Here is a 24,640-nt window from a genome sequence, read left to right as displayed (position 1 = left end):
GGAGGAAGACAATGGTAGATGGAAATAAAGATTAAGTAATCCATGTAAAAGAATAATTCGTAAGTCAGAAAAATATATACACAAAAGGACAGGTAGCATATGCTCAGTGGAAAAACTAATATTCCGCCATACTATCTAGAAGTTTCATTGGAATTTCGTCTTATCAGATATGTTAGTACTTATAAGTGCGGCTAAAGCTAGGTGAAAAGATTGTCCAATAATTGGTTATAGCAGTAACAAGTAGGTACTGCAATATTAAAATTAATTAGGCACTTAGGTACTTTCTACAATATATTATTGCAGTCCATACTTAACCTCAAAATAACCGAGCTATAAAAATTCTGATTACTCCGAACTCCCATCGAATATCCAATTGTTTTCAATTTGTATAAGAGTTAGGATACATTCCCTATAGTTTAGTGAAGGTTTTGTACAGACGCAAGCGTAGCCCAACTTTCATACAAAAATGGGCATTCTCCTTTGATATGCAAATATTGCTAACGTTCGCTAAGGTTCCTCATTACACGTTTGATGCATTCGAAGTTCAAAAAATATATATTCTCATTCCTTTCACAGAATTCTACTGATAACCTCTTTAAATCATCCTAATAGATATTGTGTTGATTTGTCATATAATTATGTAGAACATTTATAAACTGCTCATACATAATAGGTACCTGGGAACTTGAAAATAAAAACTTATTAGTCGGTTTTAAGATGTAAAAGTAAAACACTTCCAAAATCCTGTTCTAGAGTCAAAAAAGTGACATTTATATTTCATGCATTATGTTATGGTAATTAATAAGTTAATAGTATTGTACGTCATATTACATATTCATTTATAAATCGCTACAGGTAGGTACGTTGGACAAAGTGAAAACTAACAAAAGACGACACGAAGCTTAATTATACCTATCTGGCAACCGCGTATAGTATGTGGCTTGCGCCAATCGTATTAGCAGGGGGTGGTATCAGGACATTATGTAGGCTCGTCTGCCCACACTGGCAAGTAGTAAGGTAGACTTCCTTCGACACTCACTCGAACCCCAGAGCACCCCGCGTGTACACGTCCACTGTACTTTTTTATTTTTATTTTTTAATTTTGCTCTTTATGAAGGCATAGACAGTGATATTTACAAATTGTTATTTTTTTTTGTTTTTTTTGTGTTTTTGTGTGTGTCAAGTGAGTATTTCTTATGGGTTTCATTTTTAGTTTTGTTTCTTTTTTATTTATCGTTTTAATATATTTTACCTTTAATTATCTGGTTTTGTTTTTGTTTTATAAAATGAAAAGCATCGATGTAATAGACGATAAAAATCATTGTGATTTAGAAAAGAGATTTTGGATTGTATCATTTATGACAATATTTTTTTTCTTTTTTAGAATTGTATTTTTATTACTATTCAGTATAAGGAGTAATAAATTTCATAGGTTAAGTATATATCACGTATTAAATGTTTAATAACGAAAATAATATAATTCCACCCACATGGTTTCTATAAACCATAGTTTCGATAAATTCTTATAAATACACCCAATTTATAATTCGATATTTTCTAGTAAGCGGATAGTTCTTTGCACTTTTTTATAATTTAAAGCGACTTTACCGCTGCCCGGTACGGCATTAGGATCGAATGTTACGTTATGCTTTAAGCCGGTAGTAAGGTTTCATCGAGCGCGGGGCTTCACGTCATCCGACACCTTTAGTTTTTTAATACATCCTTTCCACTGGATTGGTGTAAAAACGTTGCATACTTCATTTAATCGGATAATGAAAATAACTGATACGAGAAGTTTCAAATAAAATAATTTATGGTTCGGTTACCCCGGTATTTATTTGGGTAATATTCAAGTAGCAAACAAAGAAGTAATTTATATCAATTATGAATAAGACTTACAATTAAATTACAAATAAGTATACTTAGTTAACGATATTATTATAAATTATTTAAACATTATTATGTGAAAGCCAGTTACATTAAGTTTCTGTTTAAGCTTTTAATTTCTTTTAGTTTATACGCTTTACTTATACGCTTAACAAGCCTTCGTCAGTTCAACATCTCGGAAGAGCCAGAAAGGTCCAGCCTCCATCGTTAATTTGGATGAGAATGAAGCCCAAAGCAGCTGCTGGCCACTGCACAAGATTAGTTAAATCTATACTCTTGTGCGTGTGACAGCGGCTATTGCGGGCATTTCATTGTCTGCGAGTCATGAAGATCTCTCGGGGATTCCGTTGCAGACCATTAGTCAAGATATTTTAGCATCAAGTGCCTATTTAGACGGATCGACTCCTATTAGAGATGTAACCATTTATGTCATTTAGTCGATGTATTCTATAGAATTATGTTGTATTTTACAACTAATTCTCTGTTAAAAGTGAGTGAAATATTACAATTGGCTGACCAGTTTAAAATAACTTTATGAACTCTTCCAAATTCTATAACGGACGACACACTCACTTTACTTTTGTTTTTTTATTCGCTTTAATTATTTTGCATGGCATGTTTTAAAATGTTTTTTAATAACGCATTGTTACGCTTAGATAGTGAATATTTTATGCTTTTATGTGTTGTAGTTTATCGTAGTTAATAGCGGCAACAAAACTAAGCAGGTTTTGGATTCAAACCAGGTTAATTTTATATTATTCAATCCTGGTGTAGCTTATGGCCGAATGTTCGTAATTATTTCTATTAAAATGTACTAATGAAGTTTTTTTCGCGGTCTAATCTCTAAACTCGGCTCAGTTTTGAAAAAATAGTCATATTTTAGCGTTAAATAGTCTCATGGCCAATTTTATTTAAAAAAAATCAACAAATGTTTTTAAATCATGAAAAAAAATCAAACACTGGCCAGATACTTAAAAAGACGCGCTTAATTTAATATTTTTTTGTAAACTGCGTCTTTTTAATTATCGAGAAAACGTGTTATATCCTTTTGTAAACTTTGGAAATGATAATATTTTGCCTTATTTTAAGTTTGTCTTTGCACGTAGAAATTACGTATTGTCAACAAAAAATAGCGTTATTGGTTTCACTTTTTATAATTCCTCTATGTGAATAGATTTATTTTTAGTTAATAAAATATTTTATAGAGAATTGAAGAAAGAAGACAAAACTCCGGAGTAATAATGGTGAGATAAAAACAAATTATAATTATTTGACTATTAACTTTAATCCTACATATTATATAAAATACAAATTAGTCAATCAAATCAGTCAAACATTGCCGCGATCGCAACATCAAAGGTTGTTCACCTCATTATCAAGTTAATTTTCTATAGTTAACCATTTCATTTATTTGTGTATGACATTAAGATATATTTGAAATAAATAAAAAACAATTCGCTATTATTTTCGAAGATACTACGCGCCCGCTGTTCATTTTTTTTCTCGAGAGCCTGATTTCTTCTTCTACAAATATAACACCGCCAATACGATTTCTCAAATAGTCAGATGTAAATAAATTTAATTAATTTAATTGTTTCATACTTAGAATTAATTAAAATTTAATTAATTCTGAGTATGGAACAATGCACTCAACCTAAGGACAATGGAAAGTTCTTTTAAATTAAAATAAATAAAAGTTACAATAAAGAGTATTATTATTTATTCTATTAACAAGTTTTGTATACATAATAATTACGTGCCCAAAAAATAAAAAGAATCCCGGAAAAATGTTTAAACTGTATACGTAACGCCATCTATTATAATATTACTCAACTACCTTATACTCTACATGAGATAACGGTTTTCTGGTGAAGAGCAAGTTAGGTTCTCTACTATCGTGAAATATATATTCGTGCTTTTAAATTGTTTAGTATCGAACGTAGATAGTTATCTAGCAAAAGCTTTTTAATTGTTGCATGCTTTATTAATTGTGCGTGCTTTCTTATATACATTGAAATCGATTTTTTTTTTCAAACAACGCCATACATTTTTATTTAGAATATTTGAATAGACTGCACGGGCTTCGCATGTTTCTCTTCGTACTTTTTCTCGCAAACATTAATTTCCCTTCCTCTTTTAGCGCAACAATAAAATTAAATTCCTTATGCTTTGCAAATTTATTATATATAAATGCCGTGTGAAACTAACATTACTTTCAGTCAAATTCAAAAGAATATAGCAGAAGAAGACGGGGGAATGACGAAGCCCAAAATAACTATTGGTCACTGCACAGGAATAGTAAATTGAGTATACTCTTGTGCGTGTTCCAATAGTTCTTATGGGTGCTTCATAATCGCCGGTGAAGACATCAAAATTGAATCAGCTCATCATTTATCTGGACTTTAATAGCTATGTCAACCATCGGCGCTGGTGAGTTTCAGTATGGAATATGTACAAGTGTACAAGTTTACTGAGGTCTGTAAACGTCGAATTCAAATTATTTTGAACTTAAATCAGTCAACTATTTCCGCGACTATGTTGAATAGACATTAGTTCCAATTTTTTTTTAATGTCAATGTTATTGTTTTTTTAAAATAATTGTGAGAAAAAGAAGTTTCTATTTATAATGGCTGCACTTAGACTTTACAGATCTCATACTTAGCCAACGAAGGACACAGCAAAATATTAGTCTCAGTAATAAAACATAGATTTTTAATTGTAGAATATCCAGAATACTAACTTTCTAGAAGGAACATTATTTGTAAATTTAAGAAGTTCCACTAACATTTATAATGTTTCATTTAATTGAGTTTTTGTTTTATGAATACTTTTTGTAAGGTAATAAAGACACCATCTTCCAAACAATGTATTCATTAATATCTTGTGTCGGTCGTTGGCATCATAATACTATGTATAACTGCTAACAAATTATTAAAAATACTAATATGTACTTACCTAACAACATAAATGTACTTATAAAAATATTGTTGGATTTATTCTTTATTTATATTTCAATTAATTCTTATTTTTCCGATCTTCCAATACAGATAATATTATTCTTTCTCTTGTATCCAAAGATTATATTCATAAAAACTCGCGCGACAGGCGAAAAAAAATAACTGCTTATGTAAGCATTATATGACTGGCAACATTTTTAGTGTTGTAAGCAATAAAATAATAAAAAAAGAAATACAGTTGCACATGGGCAATCAATGAAAGACCATGATCTAGGGACGTTGCAGGCCCTAAAAGGGAACTATATACAATAACGCGGTATTTAACAATATTCTGCATAACTTCCGCATGAAACGCCGATAAATAACACTGGGAAATAAAAAAAAGTGAAATAATCAAAGAAAATTGTATCAGTAAGTAGAATTAGGTAAAAATAAACAAAAAAATTATGCTTAATTTATCTCGAATTGAATCGAGACATAGCAATTACAGTGACCACTACAAAAGCGCTGCCTTATGTACCACGGTCATCTCACATACTCACAAGCGAAAATGTCCGTTCTTCAGGTCATGTAAACCGACTAATGGCCGTTTTACAACTACTCTTATCTTATTCGAAGTTCGAATCGATTCCGAGAAGTAACCAATCAAAATAAGTCATGTTATAAGCGTCAAAAAATACTTTATTATGATTGGTCAATTTTACACATGATTGATTATAATTGTAGTCAGTGATAAAAAGACAATTGTTCAACCAATAAGTATATCTTTATAGTCTTAAGTTTTAAGTTAGCTTTACATTGAAGAGGTTTACACAAAAACAAAATGGCCGTTGTTGTAACATTTATTTCTTTAAAAACATTTCGATCAGTCTTAAAAGTCTAAATGTACATAGTAGTAATAAATATTATAAAGAAGAGCGAATGCCATTACCTTTTCTAGGCAATGCATCCTTACAATAAGTTGTTGCTCCACGTCAAATCCATTTTGATCGCATAAATTTGTTTTATATTCCATAAACAGTATTTTACTATTTAAACATACGGTATTCTTAATTATTATTAAGAACTGTATTTCGGCGTAAAATGTCATATATAAGGAAAGTGTGTATAGTTATGTGAAGTTTTATAGGAAATGGTCCTGCAAACATAACAATACAATATAAGGTTCATTTTACAAAATGCTAATAGTCGGAGGTAGGTAAAATATATTTATTTATATAGGAATGATTGATAGTAACACATTTTCTTATGAAACGATTAATTCAAAAATATATTATAATTAAATGAGCTGTTTTTTTACGATTGTAGTCTTTTATACCGCCAATTAAAATCAAATATCAACGTACACCAGATCCCATAACATAATTTGTCTATGGTTCGATCTAAAAAAAAGTATAAAGAACAAAACTGTCATAAAAATAAAAAAATGGAAGCCAAACTATCAAACACTAGTTCGATATAAAATCATCAATGTCTATTCACACTCAAGAACAGTGGCAGGGCAGTGACGGAACCGTGCACTGTTAGTTATATAAAAAAATATAAACTGCATAAACGAGTTTTTATACCAACAATATTAATTTCGTTGAAATAAATCGATGCTCGCCATAAAAAAAACCACAGCACAATGGAACCCCAGAAGACTGTGTGAATAAGCCATTAACTCCCATATAAAACCACATTAACGTGTGTATTTTTTTTTACAGCCGACAGATATATTCGGTATATTCGAGTTATATATTCTACGGAAACAAAATGACAATATAATCACTACAACCGAACGTTTGTGTAAAGAAGCACACGATAACTGGAATATTAAGGACGGTACATATGTATACTGCAGTTATTTATATTGAAATCGTGATTAGCATTAAGTATCGCCATACACGGGCAGTCTGAAGATAGTGACAATTGAAACTGACTGAACTGGGGCCGTAGCCCAAATACCTTTCTACAATTGTTAAAGCTAACGTTGTGTACGAGAATGACGTTCTAGCGACAGGCTTATCGATATATCATTCCATTTTTTTTATTAGATTAAACGATTGTAGCAAGGCATTTTGGCTAGGGCCCGTTAACTATAATCTATGAACAGCATAGAAACGCATTTTTTTCTGTTAATTTAAAAGGTTTAATCATTGTTTTAATAGGTTTAATAGCACAGGAACTCTAGCAGTCACGACCTTACCAAGTGTCTTATTTATACATCTAACTCACGAAACGTTAATTGCCTGCTTATAAACACATGAATTTCCATTATTAGTAATAACTCCACAACTGTTAAAAAACCAATTGATATTTGCGCACATTTCTGAGATGTTTGGACTAGCAAGTTCTTGTAAAAATAATTCACGCAAAAACTTCCAGATCTGTTTACACTAACGGCATCATTTCAATAATTGTATACACATACGACTTGCTGCAACTCCTGCAAGCTTCAAAACCCGGGATTTTTGCCGTGTTTATCCGGCGTCAGTAATGCACGTGATGGCAGCCCTAATTACACTTAAGTACAAAATAATTAAATAATCTCAAATAACCTTCAGATCAATCCATAAACTAAACCAAACAAAATAAAAGTTACTTTATTCTGGTTATTCCATTTCCACAATCGATATCATACAAAATCGATTTTAATTTCGCCCGTTTAACCGACTGATTTATGTTTCTGATAATTTTACTGAAACTGATGTAATTATTTAACGCCGGTACGCAACTGCTTTACTGACTCTTTTATATTTTAAATATATCCCGTGTATGGCGTTCATCATGGCCGTTGTTACTGCGGTAGGTTCCGTTGTTACTTTGATGGGTCCGTTAGTCTCTCGAGTGGTTCCCGGTTTGGTCTTCAAACAGCATGAGGCATATTGTCGCGTGTAGACACGCCTTAGCCGGCAAGAACTTCTCGTCAAATGTTAGCGCGTAACGGTACATCCACACTGCTTTTTCATAATCCCCCTGTTATTAAAAAATATATAAGATAAGCTTATGCTATGTAGAGACAGAGAACAGACAGACTTTTTAGAGTAAAAGGTAAGTAAAAGTACAGTAAACATAGAATATATTGCCTCATTTTTAAATACTAACACGTATATAACTGATTAGAGTTACTATATATTAGTAAACTTAGAAGCTAGATTTTGTCATGAATGGGATGAAGATGTGATGTGTTTTAAGTACAGTAAAACCGGTTATACCGACATCGGTTATAGCGACGTATCGATTATAACAAATTAACGGCAAGGTCTAAAATTTAAATGTGTTAAAAAAGAATATAATTTAGGACTATCGGATATAGTGACCAATTTTGGTGGTCAATTCAATGTTGTTATAACCGTTTTACTGTACCGTGTATTATTTTCTAACAACAAAAATGCATAATTAGTCGTTCAGATATTAGAAACTTACCAAATAAGTATGCGAAACGGCCACTAAAAACGCTTCCACTTTACTTTTGGGCGACGCATAAAATGAGAGATAGGCCATATCTCTACCATCGTGGTGTTTCGATTGCCTGCAATTATACAACTTACTTAAACAAATAAGGTATACATATACTAAATATAATATTCGAATATAAGTATAGAGAAGTGGCATTGAATTTATATCGAAATTGAATAAATAAGATTTTTTGTTTATTATTGTCGACAAGATATTGAATTATATTTCTACTCTCTATTGTGCTTTTACATTCAAAATTTTAAATCGTCTGTACTTTTGTCGCCATAACAACAATCGTTTTTTGTTCATAAAAATTAAAAGAATATTGCAATTGTAGTTAATCTGTAGAAGTGTATATCAATTTTTAATTGTTCAGATACTTTTGTTGCTGACTGTACCTGGTTTGATTGTAAAGTGAATTTTATATGGTAGTCTGACTAACTGCTACGGTGGCGTAGTCGTATTACATACGCGTTACGACTTAGGTTTGAGGTCCCGGTTTCGAATCCCGGACCCAATAAATTTAGATTGGATTTTGCTGCTCAGTGACAGCCTAGTATACAATTTGTGCTCGTAATGACAAGGGGCTCGCTTCCTATCCCATAATAGTTCGAAACACACGTGGCGAAAAGTGGATGCCATAGTTGCACCTCTGCCTATCACTTCAGTGATTCAGGCGTGATGTGTCTCTGCCAACCCCATCGGGAATGTGGGCGTGATATAATATATTATTGTTCAGTGTGCGTGTGCGTGCGTACTGTTGCGCGACACAGGGCGACAGGGTTTTTAAAAAAAGAAAACACGATTATTCCTTTAAAAAAATGGCAGCGTGACGACTGGACAATGGATAGAGACAGACTGACTACTCGGCCCGTGTTCGGGCTTTATATTGGAATAATTGCACTGACTTGACAGAATGTCTTGTTTATATCATCAGACTAGCTTTTGCCCGCGGCTCCGCCCGCGTTATAAAGTTTTTCAGACTAAAGTTTTCCGTTATAAAAGTAGCAGTTTCCCGGGAGCCTATGTTCTTCCCAGGGTCTCAAACTGTCTTTATACTAAATTTCATCTTAATACGTTGGGTAGTTTTTGAGTTTAACACGTTCAGGCAGACAGATGCAGCGGGGGACTTTGCTTTATAATATATTTTTTAGAATTTTTTAGGTGAAACAATCCCGTCATACATCATTGTTGCATAACTTTAACCGTTTGCGCAACGCAGGCAACGGAAACTCTCAAAACTCATAATTTTCCTCGTTTTTGCAACATGTTTCATTACTGCTCCGCTCCTATTGAATATAGCGTGATGATATATAGCCTATAGCACTCCACAAACAAAGGGCTATCCAACGCAAAAAGAATTTTTCAGTTTGGCCCGGTAGTTCCTGAGATTAGCGCGTTCAAACAAACAAACAAACTCTTCATTTATATATAATAGTATAGATATGTGTACATTGAAGGGATGTAACAGTACTGACATGTGCAGCAGCGCGGCGAGCGCGGAGAGCGCGTGGTGGCGGCGGTGCGTGGCGGGCAGCGCGGCCGCCGCGCAGCGCCGCGCGCACGCGCCGCGCCCGCCCGCGCCGCACCACCACGCGCCCCACGCCGCCGCCGGCCCCGCCCGGCCCTTCTGCAACACATACACTACATTATACACCGCTAGCTCACTATTACACGCTACTGTGTTTTATTTACTATTATATATCACTATTATCCTATGTTCTATTCACTATTATATATTATATCACTATTATACGCTCCTATGTTCTATTTTTTGGGCATTGAGTGGCCCTTGCAGAGTAAGTGTGGAAAATAAACAAGGTTTTCCGTCGAATAGGAACTTATATTTTTAATAGAGTTAACACGTTAGACAATCGTATTAGACTTGCGCACACTGCTTAGTAACAGTACATTGTTATTTTATTCCAAATACAATAATTCAAAAAGATAACAGTACGCGGCCAGTTTACATTACATTATTAAAAAGGCTTTGTATTTGTCTATGCAAACCTCAACACTATTTACTACTATATATTATTATATTATATCCTATGTTCTATTTACTATTTTATACGCTCCTACGTTCATTGTTATATATTAAAAAAAAGATAAAATAAAAATTTCATATTGGTGAAAATTTTGAAAAGTCATTAATTCATCCTTCCACTGTTATTTATCTTTCTGGACTATTATAAAATTCAGTGAAAAAAACTTAAAATTATGTGATATGATACAATAGGATTTTACAATGATTACAAGGATGGTGTCTCTGCCAACCCGTTGCATTCAATTTAACAACACATTCCAAAAAAAGTCATCTACCACGTCAACACTAACTTTAATGTTCCCAGAGAATCACCAAACCTCACAGATACCAGCACACATTTTAATATAACAGCGATGATAATATAATCTAAAATATTCACAATACTTACAGTGTCGATGAACTTGGCGATCTTGGCTCCCAATGTGATATAGTCGTAGAAGTTGAACATCTCTGCAAACTGGTGCATCAGGCTGAGGATCGGCTCCCAACCCTCGCCGTCCACTTTGGAAACGCGTTCCAGGAAGAAGTCGTCCATCGCGTCCGACGGCATGCGACATTCAGGCACTTTCTTGTTAGAGGGAGTCATCGCTGTTATCTCGTTTGGGAAGCTAAAAGTTGTGTAACAAATAATATGTGTTTGTAATTAAAGTTTTATTAATTGTATACCTTTTTTTCTAAAATGTATGATTACATATATATATATATATTTTAGAACATGTGAATGCCAATTATATGCGTTATATTTCATAGGCACATATTAAGTAACATAAATCACACACCCTGTATAACTTTATTGATATTCCAGTCACATTTGCCCATTCCATAATGACATAAAAAATTAATTAACTCAAACACATGTGTCACCTTAATTCCGTATCGCTGAATAGTTGCCTAAAGCTAATAATATGTAACCAATAACTGAGTTGTAGTTTTTGATGTGAGCATTCTTCTTCCTTTAGCGTGAAGTCCTCAGCTTGGACGTCTAAAAAGCAAAAAAAAGTCTTTAATACCTTGTTTGATTACCATCTAAGTAACAACAAAACCTATTGAATACTTTATAAAAAAATATTGAACAAAAATTCTAGAAAGCCGTGGCTTTATGATCTGTTTACCTTTATCTTTTCATTCAAAAAATTGAAAACTCTTCGCAATAATATCTTCCAGTATACTTACTATAGCAGCCTCTGGCACCGCATGCTTTCACAGCTTTATCAATGATTTTCAACATGGCATCATAGTTTTTCTGATGCGCCTGTTTGTCCGTCCTTTCGACCGGCATATTGCTTATGATAGGGTCGAATATCGCCCCGTCTATATCATCTATGGCCACACCCTGTATATTATCGTCTTTTAGCTCTAGCATTCGGACTATTCCACTGCTGCTTTCTATGGAAAAACAAAATATTAATCTTGATTGAATATGAAATAAAACTAACAGAATTTGTCAAAAAGAAAACTTCAGCTGTTGTATTACAATATTTATAACTGATAAACTAACCCATAGATATTAACCAAAACGGCAAGGTATTGTATATTTTTAATATATACTTACTTAACTATCGATTAAGAGGTAGGCAAGTGCAAGGTACTCGCAACAAGTCACTTCATAAACAATATAAAAATCGTCCTTGTAGCATCCACATTACATTTGCTTATTATAAACATTTTTTACCTATCAATTATTTTCGGATTCGGTTTTTAAAGTTGTCTTATTTTTATGTCTAACATATCATAACTTTAACCGTCAAGCTTACCCTTTTTTAGCAAACCATTATAGGCAATAATAGAAAAAAAAATCACAAGTATCAGACCCGCATTCACAAACGTTTCTTGGCTGAGTACAGAGAAATGCTTTGATAATGGGCCGGTTCCTCAATGCTGTCATGACAGCCTTCGCAGTGCCTTGGTAAAGAGGCGCTTTGATTGGTTAATATTAAAATACAATTTGTCTTCAGTTGGCCTTTATATAAACAAAATTGAACAATGCCAGAAAAAACAGTGAAATTACCGACACGATGTTTTAGGGCGCTCTGTGCTTCCTCAAAGTGTTGTTTGTGACTACGGGTATTAGTGTAAGTTATTATCATTCGATTATTTTTTTAGTTAACATCTCTAAGTTTTATAAAACTTAATTTAAATCTCTCACATGAACTATTACATGAACTATTAGTAGCATAAAGGCTTTCATAGCTAAGAGGTCTTGGGTTCGACTCCTAGGCTCGACAACAGTTACGTAATTATGAAGATTAAAGATTCACCAAAAAATTTCCCACCACGCCATTGACCTCAAACAAGCAGTTGACCATTAAAAATCATAATCTACACCCAACAGCATACTAAAAATTGATATTGTGCTGAGTATGTACCAAAAATATGGGGACTGAGGGTAGGAAAATTATAGGGTTTGATATAATAAAACTGTATAAATAAATTAAAACAATAATATAATCAATTCACTTTAACAGAATAAAATTAAAATAACATTCGTTTTCGTTTTTCTAAACCTCGTATTTTATACAATGCTTGTAGGTATTGCATTTTGATATGTGCTTATTAAACATAAATTTTGTTGGACAACATTTATATTATACTTATAATGTATTTGATATATTCTTTGAGCAAATAAAGCTGAAATTTCAACTCGTCTTTATTGTATATTATTTTTCACCATCCCTTCCGGAACAACAGTTATGGATATTTTGTGGGTAGCTGAAAACAATTTAACAGCAGTTTATCGATAAAGTACGAATGCAATAAATGAGGGAACTCTCGAATAATTACTCTACATATAGATTTTTTTTAATTGAAATGTATAATGTGATAAATAAATATATTACCTTTATTTGTAAAGTTTTAAGTATTATAAAAATAAAATCATAATAATCGATTTTAAAAGTTTCGAATGATTAATGTATCGATAATTATGTAACTCTCACTACTAATATAGTTGTTCCATTAATTCTTACCATTGTTTAGAAAGATTTGATTGCATTATGTATACACAAAAATATATAAATATTTATTAATGAATTAGTCAATTAAAACAAATAATATTGAAAGCAACTACATTCATTTGTAAATTAGCAGTGTTTTAATTCTATCACGTACATAATATGTGCATGTTACCTTAACTGCCTTTCAAAAACAAAAAATACAATACTAAATTAATGGCAAAAAACTATAAAAAATTATAATTGATTTGTGTAAACATACCTACTTACTCACTGATACAATGGTAGAGCTTCCTTATATTTTTTTGCGTACAACTTGACTTATTTTTTTACGTACAACGACAGCAAACGTCACTTGAAGGTGACGTTTGCTGTCGTTTAGGCTACCGAAAATTACCACCAATAATTCTTTGGGTATTTATGCAAAATTTTAGGGACAACGCAAAAGCAAGACTACATAACCCTCATACAAGGTCACACAATACAAAACAAAAAAGTCCAGACTGCCTCGGTGGCGTAGTTGTACAGCATGCGTGATCGGCAGCATTCCGAGGTCCTGGGTTCGAATCCCGGGTCGGGCAAAGTGATATTTGGGCTTTTTTGGTCTATATCAGTCCAGCTTATAATTTGTGGCCGATATGGCGATAGGCTCGCCCCCTATCACATCATGGGACTGAACACACTTGGCGAAAAGTGGGTGCCCTAGTTGCGCTCTCTGCGTACCCCCTTCGGGAATAAATGCGTGATATGTATTTGTTTTGTTTTTTTTTTTAGAAAGTCTATGTCGTTTGATTGTGATTGGTCGAGAGACTAACACATGAGACAGTTTAGCAACATAGTTTTTTATTTACCCTTAGCAGGAGAGCAACACGTTAAGGTTTGATGGTAATAATTTCGCAAACCCACTCAGACTTCGTTTCCAACAACGTCAGCAAATACCGCTCATATCGTGTAGGCTTTCAAGGTGTTATCTAAGCACTTTATAACACAATTCAGTATCTTGGAATATATCATGCGTTAGTGTAACTGAATTTGAACAAGCAACATGTAAACTATATCATATTTATCGAAAGTAAAAATGTCAACTACCTCTGTAATTTTAATTAAACTATTTCACGAATTATAAAATTGTTTTATTTTTATGTCTAACATTCGCGTAAACATAAGAAATCATTATACCTCTATAAGTGTCCAGAGTATAATTGAGATTGTAACATTAAAATGTGGCAAAATCGCCGCCTAATTCCCAGGTCACTCTGAAGTTTGCCTCAAAAGTAGCCACGCATGTGCACTTAGTCTGACTTATAAACTTCTTTTAGCGTTAAGAGGTGGTTAAGAATTGCTTAAATAGCTGTCAAAAACATCACCAGTTCCAAGTTTAAATCTAATTAAGAGTCAAGATGGCGGGTTTTGACTTACAGCTGTTCGAGTAAATTTGTGTTTTAACTAAGCATAACTTTGCGAAATTATTACAAGACTATTATTGTCCTAATCCTACGCTACATACGCTTGACGCAATCGTTGCAACTTAAGAGAGGACTAGAAGTTTTGCAACATAGTCTATATTGTGTTTACATCAATTTTTCCTTCCCCAAATATGATAGTTAAATTGCACAAAGACGTACCGGTGCGATATCTATAGGTTAGTTTATCAAATATTAGTGACAATATTACAACTAGATCGACATATAAAACACTTACCCCGTTCGTGGTTACTAAAACAGTGTATATTCGCCACGTGACAATTGCTGCCGTCCTTTTCACACACCATGCTTATGCCCGGCTCCATTTGCGTACAAATATCGCCCTCGCTGTACTCTGGAAAATGTTATATTTTTATAGACAAATGAGCAATTAGCCCGTAAGGAAAGCGTAGGTGGTGATGAGTTATAAGGGCACTTCAGTGGCATCAGGCTTCGAGTGTAGTAATTTGAAATTTTCACAGTTTCTGCTTTTTAATGCTGGAGTGGTTAAACACCACATAACCAAGTTGAACCTCGACTTAAATCTGTTGCATGTTAAAATTATAAGAGAAGACAGGAGATAAGTGGAGAAGAGTGTTGATAATTCTTAACGCGATAAAAAAATCTTGATTGATGATTGTATTTAATTAATATTTTTTATATATCATATTAAAAAAAATCTTATTTCATAGAAAACGCAATGTAATAATAATCAGCTGACACACGTGGTCACCTCTCGCCGCACACCCTCCTTAAAAATGTGCTAAATCTGACCTAGTGACACGTCACGTTTGATCAGTATGGTAAATAAACCCTAAACCCTATCAATAGTAGAGGTCTGTGGCCTGCAATAGGGCCATAAATAATATAGGGTTGATATGTCATGGTAATGTATATGAAAAAGGCGGTAGGTAATGGATGGATGCGGACTGCTCAAGACCGGGATGGTTGGCGCTCACTTAGGGAGGCCTACGCTCAGCAGTGGAGACAGGCTGACTGAATTGAATTGATACGTGCCTAGTAATAATTGACATGTACCTAGAATTGAACTGATACGTACCTAGTTCGTGCAGCACGTCGACCTGCTTGAGGATGCAGGCCCAGCCCAGCAGCAGGCCGCGCGCCAGCCCGCCGAGGTAGCGCGGCTCCACCCTCACCACCTGCTTCAGGTGCAGCAGGTGCGTGTTGCGGTGCTTTCTTCACCATGTTCAGCTCCGCCAACACGAAGTTGGTGGCTGGCTGCGGGGCAATAATAGCGTGAATATAGGCACAAGCATGCGGGGATATCATCTGTCAACTCTGCTTATGGAAAGGTATCAAAAGCAGGTGCAATTTTAAAAACAGTCACGCCGTTAATAAACCTAGTAAATAAATACTTAATAAATATTCGCCATTATGGGGCTTCAAATTCGAGTGTTTTCGATGATATTAAATGTAATACACAGTGACTTGGTTGGCATTTCATTTATGGACAATTGTAGCATTCACCAGCAGGTAAGCGATTTGCTCCTTTACTAGTATAACAAACCATCTCACCTCATACAAACTCAGTCTGAAAGACTCTTCCGCTGCTGTGAGAGCTTCATCAAAGTATCCCATCTCCAAGTAGACAGAGGCTAGTGAAGTCAGCACAATGTCTCGGTACTTTGTTTCCACTGTCCTACTGGCGGTTAGTAGACAGTGCAGTGCATTCACATTGTTATTCCGAACTCGCCAGTATAGAGATGATAGCGTGTATAGCAACCATTTCGGTGCTAATTTCTGGAATCATAATTGTATGCGGTTTAGAAATTGTTAGAAGTAAATCCAAAATTACTGGACAGATTTTAATGAAATTTAACATATAGATAGACCAAGTCTTACTAATGTGTAGGCTGTAAAAGCGCTAACAAAAACTGTAGAAAAATGCTTCAACCTACCATCTGCATAGCAGCATATATCCTTTGTCCGATCTCGGCATCCTGCATATTCCTAACCAACTCGGGATCGCCGTCTCCCACATATTCTAGAAGTTTCTCCCTCAAGTACTTTGTGGCCACCACTTCGCTGACGAACTGCGGCCTGTAATATTAAACTGAAAAAAGAATTCCGATTTTGGCGTTGTACTGTCACTTATTGATGATTTTGGAAGATGAATGGTTGATGATTTTGAAATGTTTTATTCGATAAATTGTTCACAAAGTTTGTGGTTGCATTATACTTGGAACCCTCAAAGGAGTATAGAAAAGAGCAGTTTCCCTGGATGATAGAGATGTTGAAAATGTAACAGCAATATTAACAGTCCAATTTTCTAATAGAATGGTTCAAACCTTTAGTGTTCACTTCTAGAAAGTCGAGCACCTGGTTACGTTCTTAATTTTTTACGTTCTAAATTTAGAGTTTGTATCTTATGTTATCGACTAGTTTAGTGGAACCAATAAAAAATAAATTAAAAAAACCTGGTAGTCGACCGAAACTAGCAAAACCAGTCTAAAGCAAGGGCCTACTGGACCTAAGGGCCACTTGGAGTCTTCAATCTATCTATATTGTACACTAGCTTTTGCCCGCGGCTCCGCCGGCGTTATAAAGTTTTTCAGGCTAAAGTTTTCCGTTATAAAAGTAGTAGTTTCCCGGGAGCCTTTGTTCTTCCCAGGGTCTTAAACTGTTTCTATACCAAATTTCATCTTAATACGTTGGGTAGTTTTTGAGTTTAACACGTTCAGGCAGACAGATGCAGCGGGAGACTTTGTTTTATAATATATATTTTTAGAACTTTTTAAGGGGAACAATCCCGTCATACATCATTGTTGCATAACTTTAACCGTTTACGCAGCGCACGCAACGGAAGCTCTCAAAACTAATAATTTTTCCCCGTTTTTGCAACATGTTTCATTACTGCTCCGCTCCTATTGGTCATAGCGTGATGATATATAGCCTATAGCACTCCGGGATCAAAGAGCTATCCAACACAATAATATTTTTTCAGTTCAAACCGGTAGTTCCTGAGATTAGCCATTACTGCTCCGCTCCTATTGGCCATAGCGTGATGATATATAATTTAGAGCACTCCACAAACAAAGGGCTATTCAACACAAAAATAATTTTTCAGTTCGAATCGGTAGTTGCTGAGATTAGCCATTACTGCTCCACTCCTATTGGGTATAGCGTGATGATATATAGCCTATAGCACTCCACGAACAAAGGGCTATCCAACGCAAAAAGATTTTTTCATTTTGGCCCGGTAGTTCCTGAGATTAGCCATTACTGCTCCGCTCCTATTGGGTATAGCGTGATGATATATAGCCTATAGCACTCCACGAACAAAGGGTTATCCAACGCAAAAAGAATTTTTCAGTTTGGACCGGTAGTTCCTGAGATTATCCATTACTGCTCCGCTCCTATTGGGTATAGCGTGATGATATATAGCCTATAGCACTCCACGAACAAAGGGCTATCCAACGCAAAAAGAATTTTTCAGTTTGGACCGGTAGTTCCTGAGATTAGCGCGTTCAAACAAACAAACAAACAAACAAACAAACTCTTCAGCTTTATATAATAGTATAGAAGTATAGATACATAATGACAAGAGCTACATAAAATAGTAATGGTTTAAATAACATACTTCTGTCCCTTCTTCTGTGTGAAGGCGGCGGCGTCTTTGTCGTTCGGACATGTGGGCGGGTGCCACGGCAGTTCGTACTCGACGCTGGCTGGCACGCCGATCTTGTCGCTCAACAACGAGCTTATCCTACAACGCGATATGTAACATGTTGCAATTATGTCGTACGATATTTATCGTAATCATTCTTAAATACGACATTTATCGTATTCATTTTCAGAATACGATATTTACCGTAAACAATCTCGAATACGATTTGTATAAGTATGCTCTAATAAGATATTTGTGGTAATTATATATTCTTAATCGATGTTGACACAAAAACGTAATAAAGTTACCTTAGGCCCTTATTTTCGAAGGGCAAAAACACTGGGTATATAGCCTCAATATTTTCCGGCAAACTAGACGCAGATTCTTTACATTGTCGGCTTGAGGGCCAATCAGTCTCTACATCAAAGTCTTTTTGGTATCTGTTAATCTTCATTGTAGGAGGGTACCTAGAAAAAATCAATAATGAAATTACCATCAACTTGTGAAGTATTTTGAAAATCAAGAAATGAAAAAAAAATCTTTATGTCTAAAGGTGTTAAGATTTAATTTGGCATCAATCTGTTTAATAAAGATAGCAAATACTTAACTTACATTATAATACCCGTGTCAAATTCTGAGATGTGATTTTCCTTATGTACAATTTTCTTATCGCTAAGTTTAGGAGATTCTGTTTTAGCTTCTGCTGACTCGGCCACTGGTTTCCCTGAAATACAATACAAAGCCCCTCTGCAATTTTTATTGTAACCTTAAAATCCGTAGTTAAATTTAAAACCCGTAGGAGTAGACAGAGTTGTAATCACAACACCCACTTTTTGCCATGTGTTTGCCAAATTATCGTCACATTGGGAACGAATTTCAGACTCCGAGCTGATACTGGGTAAAAAAAACCCACTATCACTTTGTCCTACCCGAGATTCGAACCTGTGACCTCACACTGGCATACCGCACACTCAATACAACTACGCCACCAATGTCAATCGCATAATGCCCAGTAATTACGATGTCTATATGCGGTTCTGGCATATTATTTTCCAACAATAATAACACAAACTCACCTTTCTCAGGTGCATTTCCTGACAAATCCATCATCTGTGGATCCCGGACTATCTTACCGTCTTGCACTCTGAACTGATCAGACGGTATCACAAAACTGGACACCATGTGTGCCTGCTTGTTGATATGATTCACGAGTCTCTGTAAACTGTATGCTGACTCTATGATATCCACGCCCCGCACTTCGAACCACTTCTCATCATACATGGGGCTGTCTAAGAAGTATTTGATGAGTGAACTCTTGTCACCCTGGTGCTTCAGTTCGTTTATATTAAGACCAGTTAGTTCTGTCATTCTAACACAGTTTTTTTCAACGTCTCTATAATCTGGAATGGATGTTACGATTGTACAATATTGTCAAAAATATTTTGAATGAGATTTATTTTCTAACTAAAGGAATATCCTAAAGTAGGTTATATTTAGAAATAAACAATTTACTGGTGTTCTGTTAAACTATATTATACGTAAGCTAGAAAAACAATATTTTCTAACTACATCAATCATGTCTTTGATGTATTCACTACAATACTGTACCATGTTAATTTAGTTTATATGTTTATTTGGGCACCCTGTACATAATTTAAATAAGCATACCAAATTCTTCTGCATGTTTCATAGTCCTTAAAAACGCAGCTTGACTTTTAAGCCAATCCACTTCTTTATTGTTGAACTCTGTTAACTCTTCACGTAATTTATTCAAAGTTCTGAAATATAAAGAAATATAATTTGTGAATTTCTCTGGTTTCTCAAATCAAAAACACGTTATGTAATATGTTTCTTATTTACTTACAAAATCTCAGTTTAGTTTTATCTTAATTCTTACTAATATTATAACTGCGGAAGTTGTAAAAGTGTTTGAATGTTTATATGATTGTTAGAAGTAAACGCATAAACAACTGAACGGAATTGAGTGAAGTTCGACACCTCACACATGTCCTGGTTTAATACACAGGATACTTTTTATCCACATAACTGAGGTCCTACAGTGTTTTAAGGGCTTTTATAGGGGTAAAGGCGGCGGTAGCCTAGTTGGTTGTGGAACGGACTGCCGAGATGAATGTCCGCAGGTTCAAATCCCAAAGAAACACACCTGACTTTTCTAAATAAAAATTATGTGCGTATTCCTTGTGAATTATCGCTGACTTTAACGGTGAAAGAAAACATCGTGTGGAAACCTGCATACCTGAGAAATTCTCTATAGGAATTATCGAGAGTATGTGAAGTCTACCAATCTGCACTAGGCCAGCATGGTGGACTAAGGCCTAATCCCTCTCAGTAGTAGAGGAGGCCCGTGCCCAACAGTGGGACAGTATATAATACAGGGCTAATATTGGAAATCCTTATATAGGGGTAAAGGATTTTCAAGCAGGTGAAGCCGCGAGCTACACCTAGTGAACAATATGTAGAGTATATTTTTGATAATGACCCTAATGCATTGACATGGGCCTAACACTTATATTTTGTACAAGGAATTATATAAACCTAATAACAGCATATAAAATACACAAAATGATACTCACTCTTCAATATTTTTCATTTTCTCTGTGAAAAACATATGACACAAAACAGCATTCTTGTGCTTCTTAGCCAATTCAAAAGTAGGGTTGAGTTTGAGACATTCTTCAAAATGTTTTACAGAGTTGTTGTATTCGCCAACTATTGCATATGCATTGGCCAATGCAAAATGATTATATGGATGCCCCACATCATGATCCAATGCGGCAGTGAGGATTATCAGTGCATCCTCTGGCATTTTACTCCGATGAAGTATTGAGCCCATACTTAAAAGGGCTACGTCTTTATATTCTCTGTAATAAAAAGGATATGATGAATAAATGATGAAACTGTTATTGTAAATTAAAACATTCTTTTGAAATTTATGACCTATATTACAATATTGCATGTGGTCCACCTAACTTCAGGTTTCACATAGTCATTAATCAAAGGCAAATTCAATACTTAAATAATGGATAATAATATTATAATTATCAAATAATATTGCATTTAGATGTTTTTACCTTGGTGCATAATGCACAGCTCTGCGGCTGCACTCCATTGCTTTTGGTGCATTCCCTCTCACTCTCCAATATAAAGAGGCCATGTTATAATGCAGCCATGATGAACTATTTTTCCTTAATATAGTAGCCAACCAATGGCCAAACGGATCTACCGTCATGATAGGAGCAATCTGCTCTGGTAATGATAGCTCTGGACTCGCCGTGAGATTTTCTCGCCGTATCATACCCTGTTTATATGCCGTAAAGTTATTATGCAGAAGTGTATATTAGCCATAAAGTAAAACCAATATGGCGAATCACCTGTATAATGTCTTAAACTAGTATATTTAAATGTAGAGTACAATCTATGAAATTACTCATTAGATTCCGATTTTTTTTTTTGTCAAGAAGCTACAATTTTATCCTACATACAAAATGTAATGTACTCTAAGCTACAAGAAACACCAGGTTCATACAAGGAAATTTCATTTTTTTCCAGAAATACTCATACTAATATTATAAATGTGACTAACTCTGACTGTTATGCTTTCATGGCTAAACCATTGAACCAAATGTAATGAAATTTACTATGAAATGAGCCTAAACCATGAGGGAGGACATAGGCTGCTTTTCATCCTAGAAATTTACATAGCAGGATTTTTAGTGGGAAAAAATATTCATACAGACAAAGCCCCAAACAAAATCCAGTGAATAATAACTAACAGAAAACTCATGGGAAACCCCTAGCACCACATTTCTCCTGTCTATTAAATTTATGGGCTTTATTTCATAAAGAGGATAATTTACCATTATCCTTATGTTCCTCCAGATGTTACCTAATGTAATAATTTGTAACTAGCTATGGGGATGTCATTTATGTGGAGTTAGATCTACCTCAGCCTGCTATACCCCACCCAATACAAATCCTCAATACACAGAACACAAACAATGTGTCTGGCCTGTCTCCCTGGAATACCAATCTGTCCTTGACTATCCTATTCAATTCAATTCAAAAGCCCTTATTCACTAAAAATAGAGAGTACATATTTTATTTATTTTTTTACTTCAACTAAAATTTTCGCTTGAAAATTTCATTTGAGCTTCTTCCAGCAATCGCCATTTTTCCTTGTCCCTTTCTGTTCTCATTCACAATGGTCTGACAGCCCTCTTTAGATTGTCACACCACCATATTTTTTTTTTTATGGTTTTCCTACCTCTTTTCCGTTTTGCGTTAGATTGAGCTATCCACGCAGTTACCTTTTTCATCCATTTAGTTCTTATTTCTCCTAAAAGGTGACCTACCCACATCGTCCCAATTTGTGACAATTCTAAGGCTTATTGCGCGTTTTTTTAAATTAACATAAGACCTTGTAATAGTGAGCCCCAACTATATTTGTATCAATTAAGCTATTTCTCAATGAATAAAAACATACACAACAACAAACAAATAAATACCTGCAAATGCTCGAAAGTAAACATACTAAATGTCAGTGAAGACAATTTCTTGCAATCAGGCACATCAGTATCACCATAATTATTATCATGTAACATATACTCTTCATCGGCAATACCCTTTGACTTTCCGTCTTCTAGAAATGATGCGTACCAATCTATGGAAGTCAACTGGCCCACCTTTACGCAATGTTTGTCCAATGTCAATATTGTAGAAAAATCAACAGCTTTTTCCAGATCAGACCAAAGTTTTTCTATATTCTGTTGTCTTTTTTGCAGATCATGGTACAAGTTAATTATGTTGTCCCATCTTGTGTCTTGGTTTAGGAACGCTAATAAGTCATAAGGCCGTTGCCATTTCAAATGGTGAATCAATCTGGAAATGGATTCAGGAATTATTACAAATATTGAGGAAAACTCTTGTTAATAAGGTACATAATTATTAAGGTTACAGTTATTATTGCAGAAGGAAAGTTAAGTGGACATTATGCCAGGGTTTTTTATTACATAAAATAAATACTAGAAGTAATTCCTATTGTGCCAACCTTTGAGTTACTTTCATTAAATACCAGTCTCCAATACACGTAATAATATAATAGTGAAGTCAGCCTTCATTTAGAAAGTTTGGATACTTCACTCTTAAGTTTTTTGGACATATGTTCCATGAAATAACAGGCAAGTTAATGGAAATGAGCACGCGACACCTTTAAGTCACAATTAAATTTGTATTACATCTAATTAAACATAAAAGCTTGATAATATTAATATAGAACACCTGCAAATATTACATAAATACAAAAGTCCTGAAAGAAAACTAATTACAAAAAACCAACTTAAGGTGTAAAACTTATTTCCTGTTGTATAAAAATATATCTTATAATTAAATAATAATACAGGAAACTGTTATCTTACCCTTGGCTGTATAAGTCCAGTTTCAGTAACCATCCAATGTGTTGAAGCCTGTGCATTAGTAATACACAAACTTAACAACAATAAAATATTCAAACACTTCATTTTGATTGCGTCCATTGTCTACATCAGAAATACATATTTCATAAAACAATATTTCATTGAACTTTCAATAATCCAGAATATGCCGAACAAAATCACTCGCAGAAAACGTTCAACTATTAATGACATTTGGTGACTTGACAATTGACAGGTAAAGTGACAGTGACTGTCTCACACGCCACGATAGGTAGTGATGTGCTTTAAAGTTTGATTATAATATCGATTCATACAAAATTTTCAGAAAATAATTTTATAATTATAGCGATGTAAAATAAACCAAATAACAATCAAACAGCTGATATGTTTTAGAATGTCTGGATGTTATTGCTAAAAGTTTTAAAATTTAATACAAACAGATTCAAAATCTTGCGCACTGCTTTTTTCTCGTACGTGTAATTACCTACTTTTACAGTATAAGGTATGTAAATATTATAACAATGGAAAGCCCTGAAGGCCTAAATCGAAATAAAATGTAGTCGCCACAATAATTATCATTGTTGAAATGAAAGCATTTGCTCTATTATAATACCGGAACACGTTACTTTTGTGTCAAACAACCAATCAAACAACCATACGAAAAATATTATATTCAACTGTTTTTGAAGCCTCTCCGCTTTGTAAGTTATATATAAGATATTAAATTTATATTTTATCTTACCATAAAATGTATCGATATTATGGTTTTATTCATAATATTGAAAACCGTTGATGTTACAGTACAGAAAATTATCT

General features: G+C 34.3%; 1 protein-coding gene across 1 annotated transcript; it reads right to left on the bottom strand.

Moving 5' to 3' along the window:
- Positions 1–5,670: 5,670 nt before the first annotated feature.
- On the bottom strand, positions 5,671–24,051 carry LOC115446642 (tetratricopeptide repeat protein 17). Its single transcript, XM_037441401.1, is given in 21 exon segments — positions 5,671–7,802; positions 8,253–8,358; positions 9,764–9,915; positions 10,721–10,940; positions 11,197–11,314; positions 11,506–11,718; positions 14,985–15,101; positions 15,807–15,942; positions 15,944–15,985; positions 16,283–16,507; positions 16,666–16,807; positions 18,348–18,473; positions 18,683–18,841; positions 18,987–19,098; positions 19,451–19,774; positions 20,043–20,152; positions 20,969–21,256; positions 21,467–21,693; positions 22,901–23,251; positions 23,253–23,273; positions 23,810–24,051. Coding segments are annotated over 21 exon segments (3,447 nt in total). The 5' UTR covers positions 23,927–24,051; the 3' UTR covers positions 5,671–7,661.
- Between the last annotated feature and the right edge of the window lie 589 nt (positions 24,052–24,640).

This window comes from Manduca sexta, chromosome 22, assembly GCF_014839805.1.
Source record: "Manduca sexta isolate Smith_Timp_Sample1 chromosome 22, JHU_Msex_v1.0, whole genome shotgun sequence".
In the NCBI taxonomy this organism is placed as follows: Eukaryota; Metazoa; Arthropoda; class Insecta; order Lepidoptera; family Sphingidae; genus Manduca; species Manduca sexta.
The sequence above is the reverse complement of the archived record's forward strand: the minus strand, read 5'-3'. Positions and strand labels throughout refer to the sequence as shown.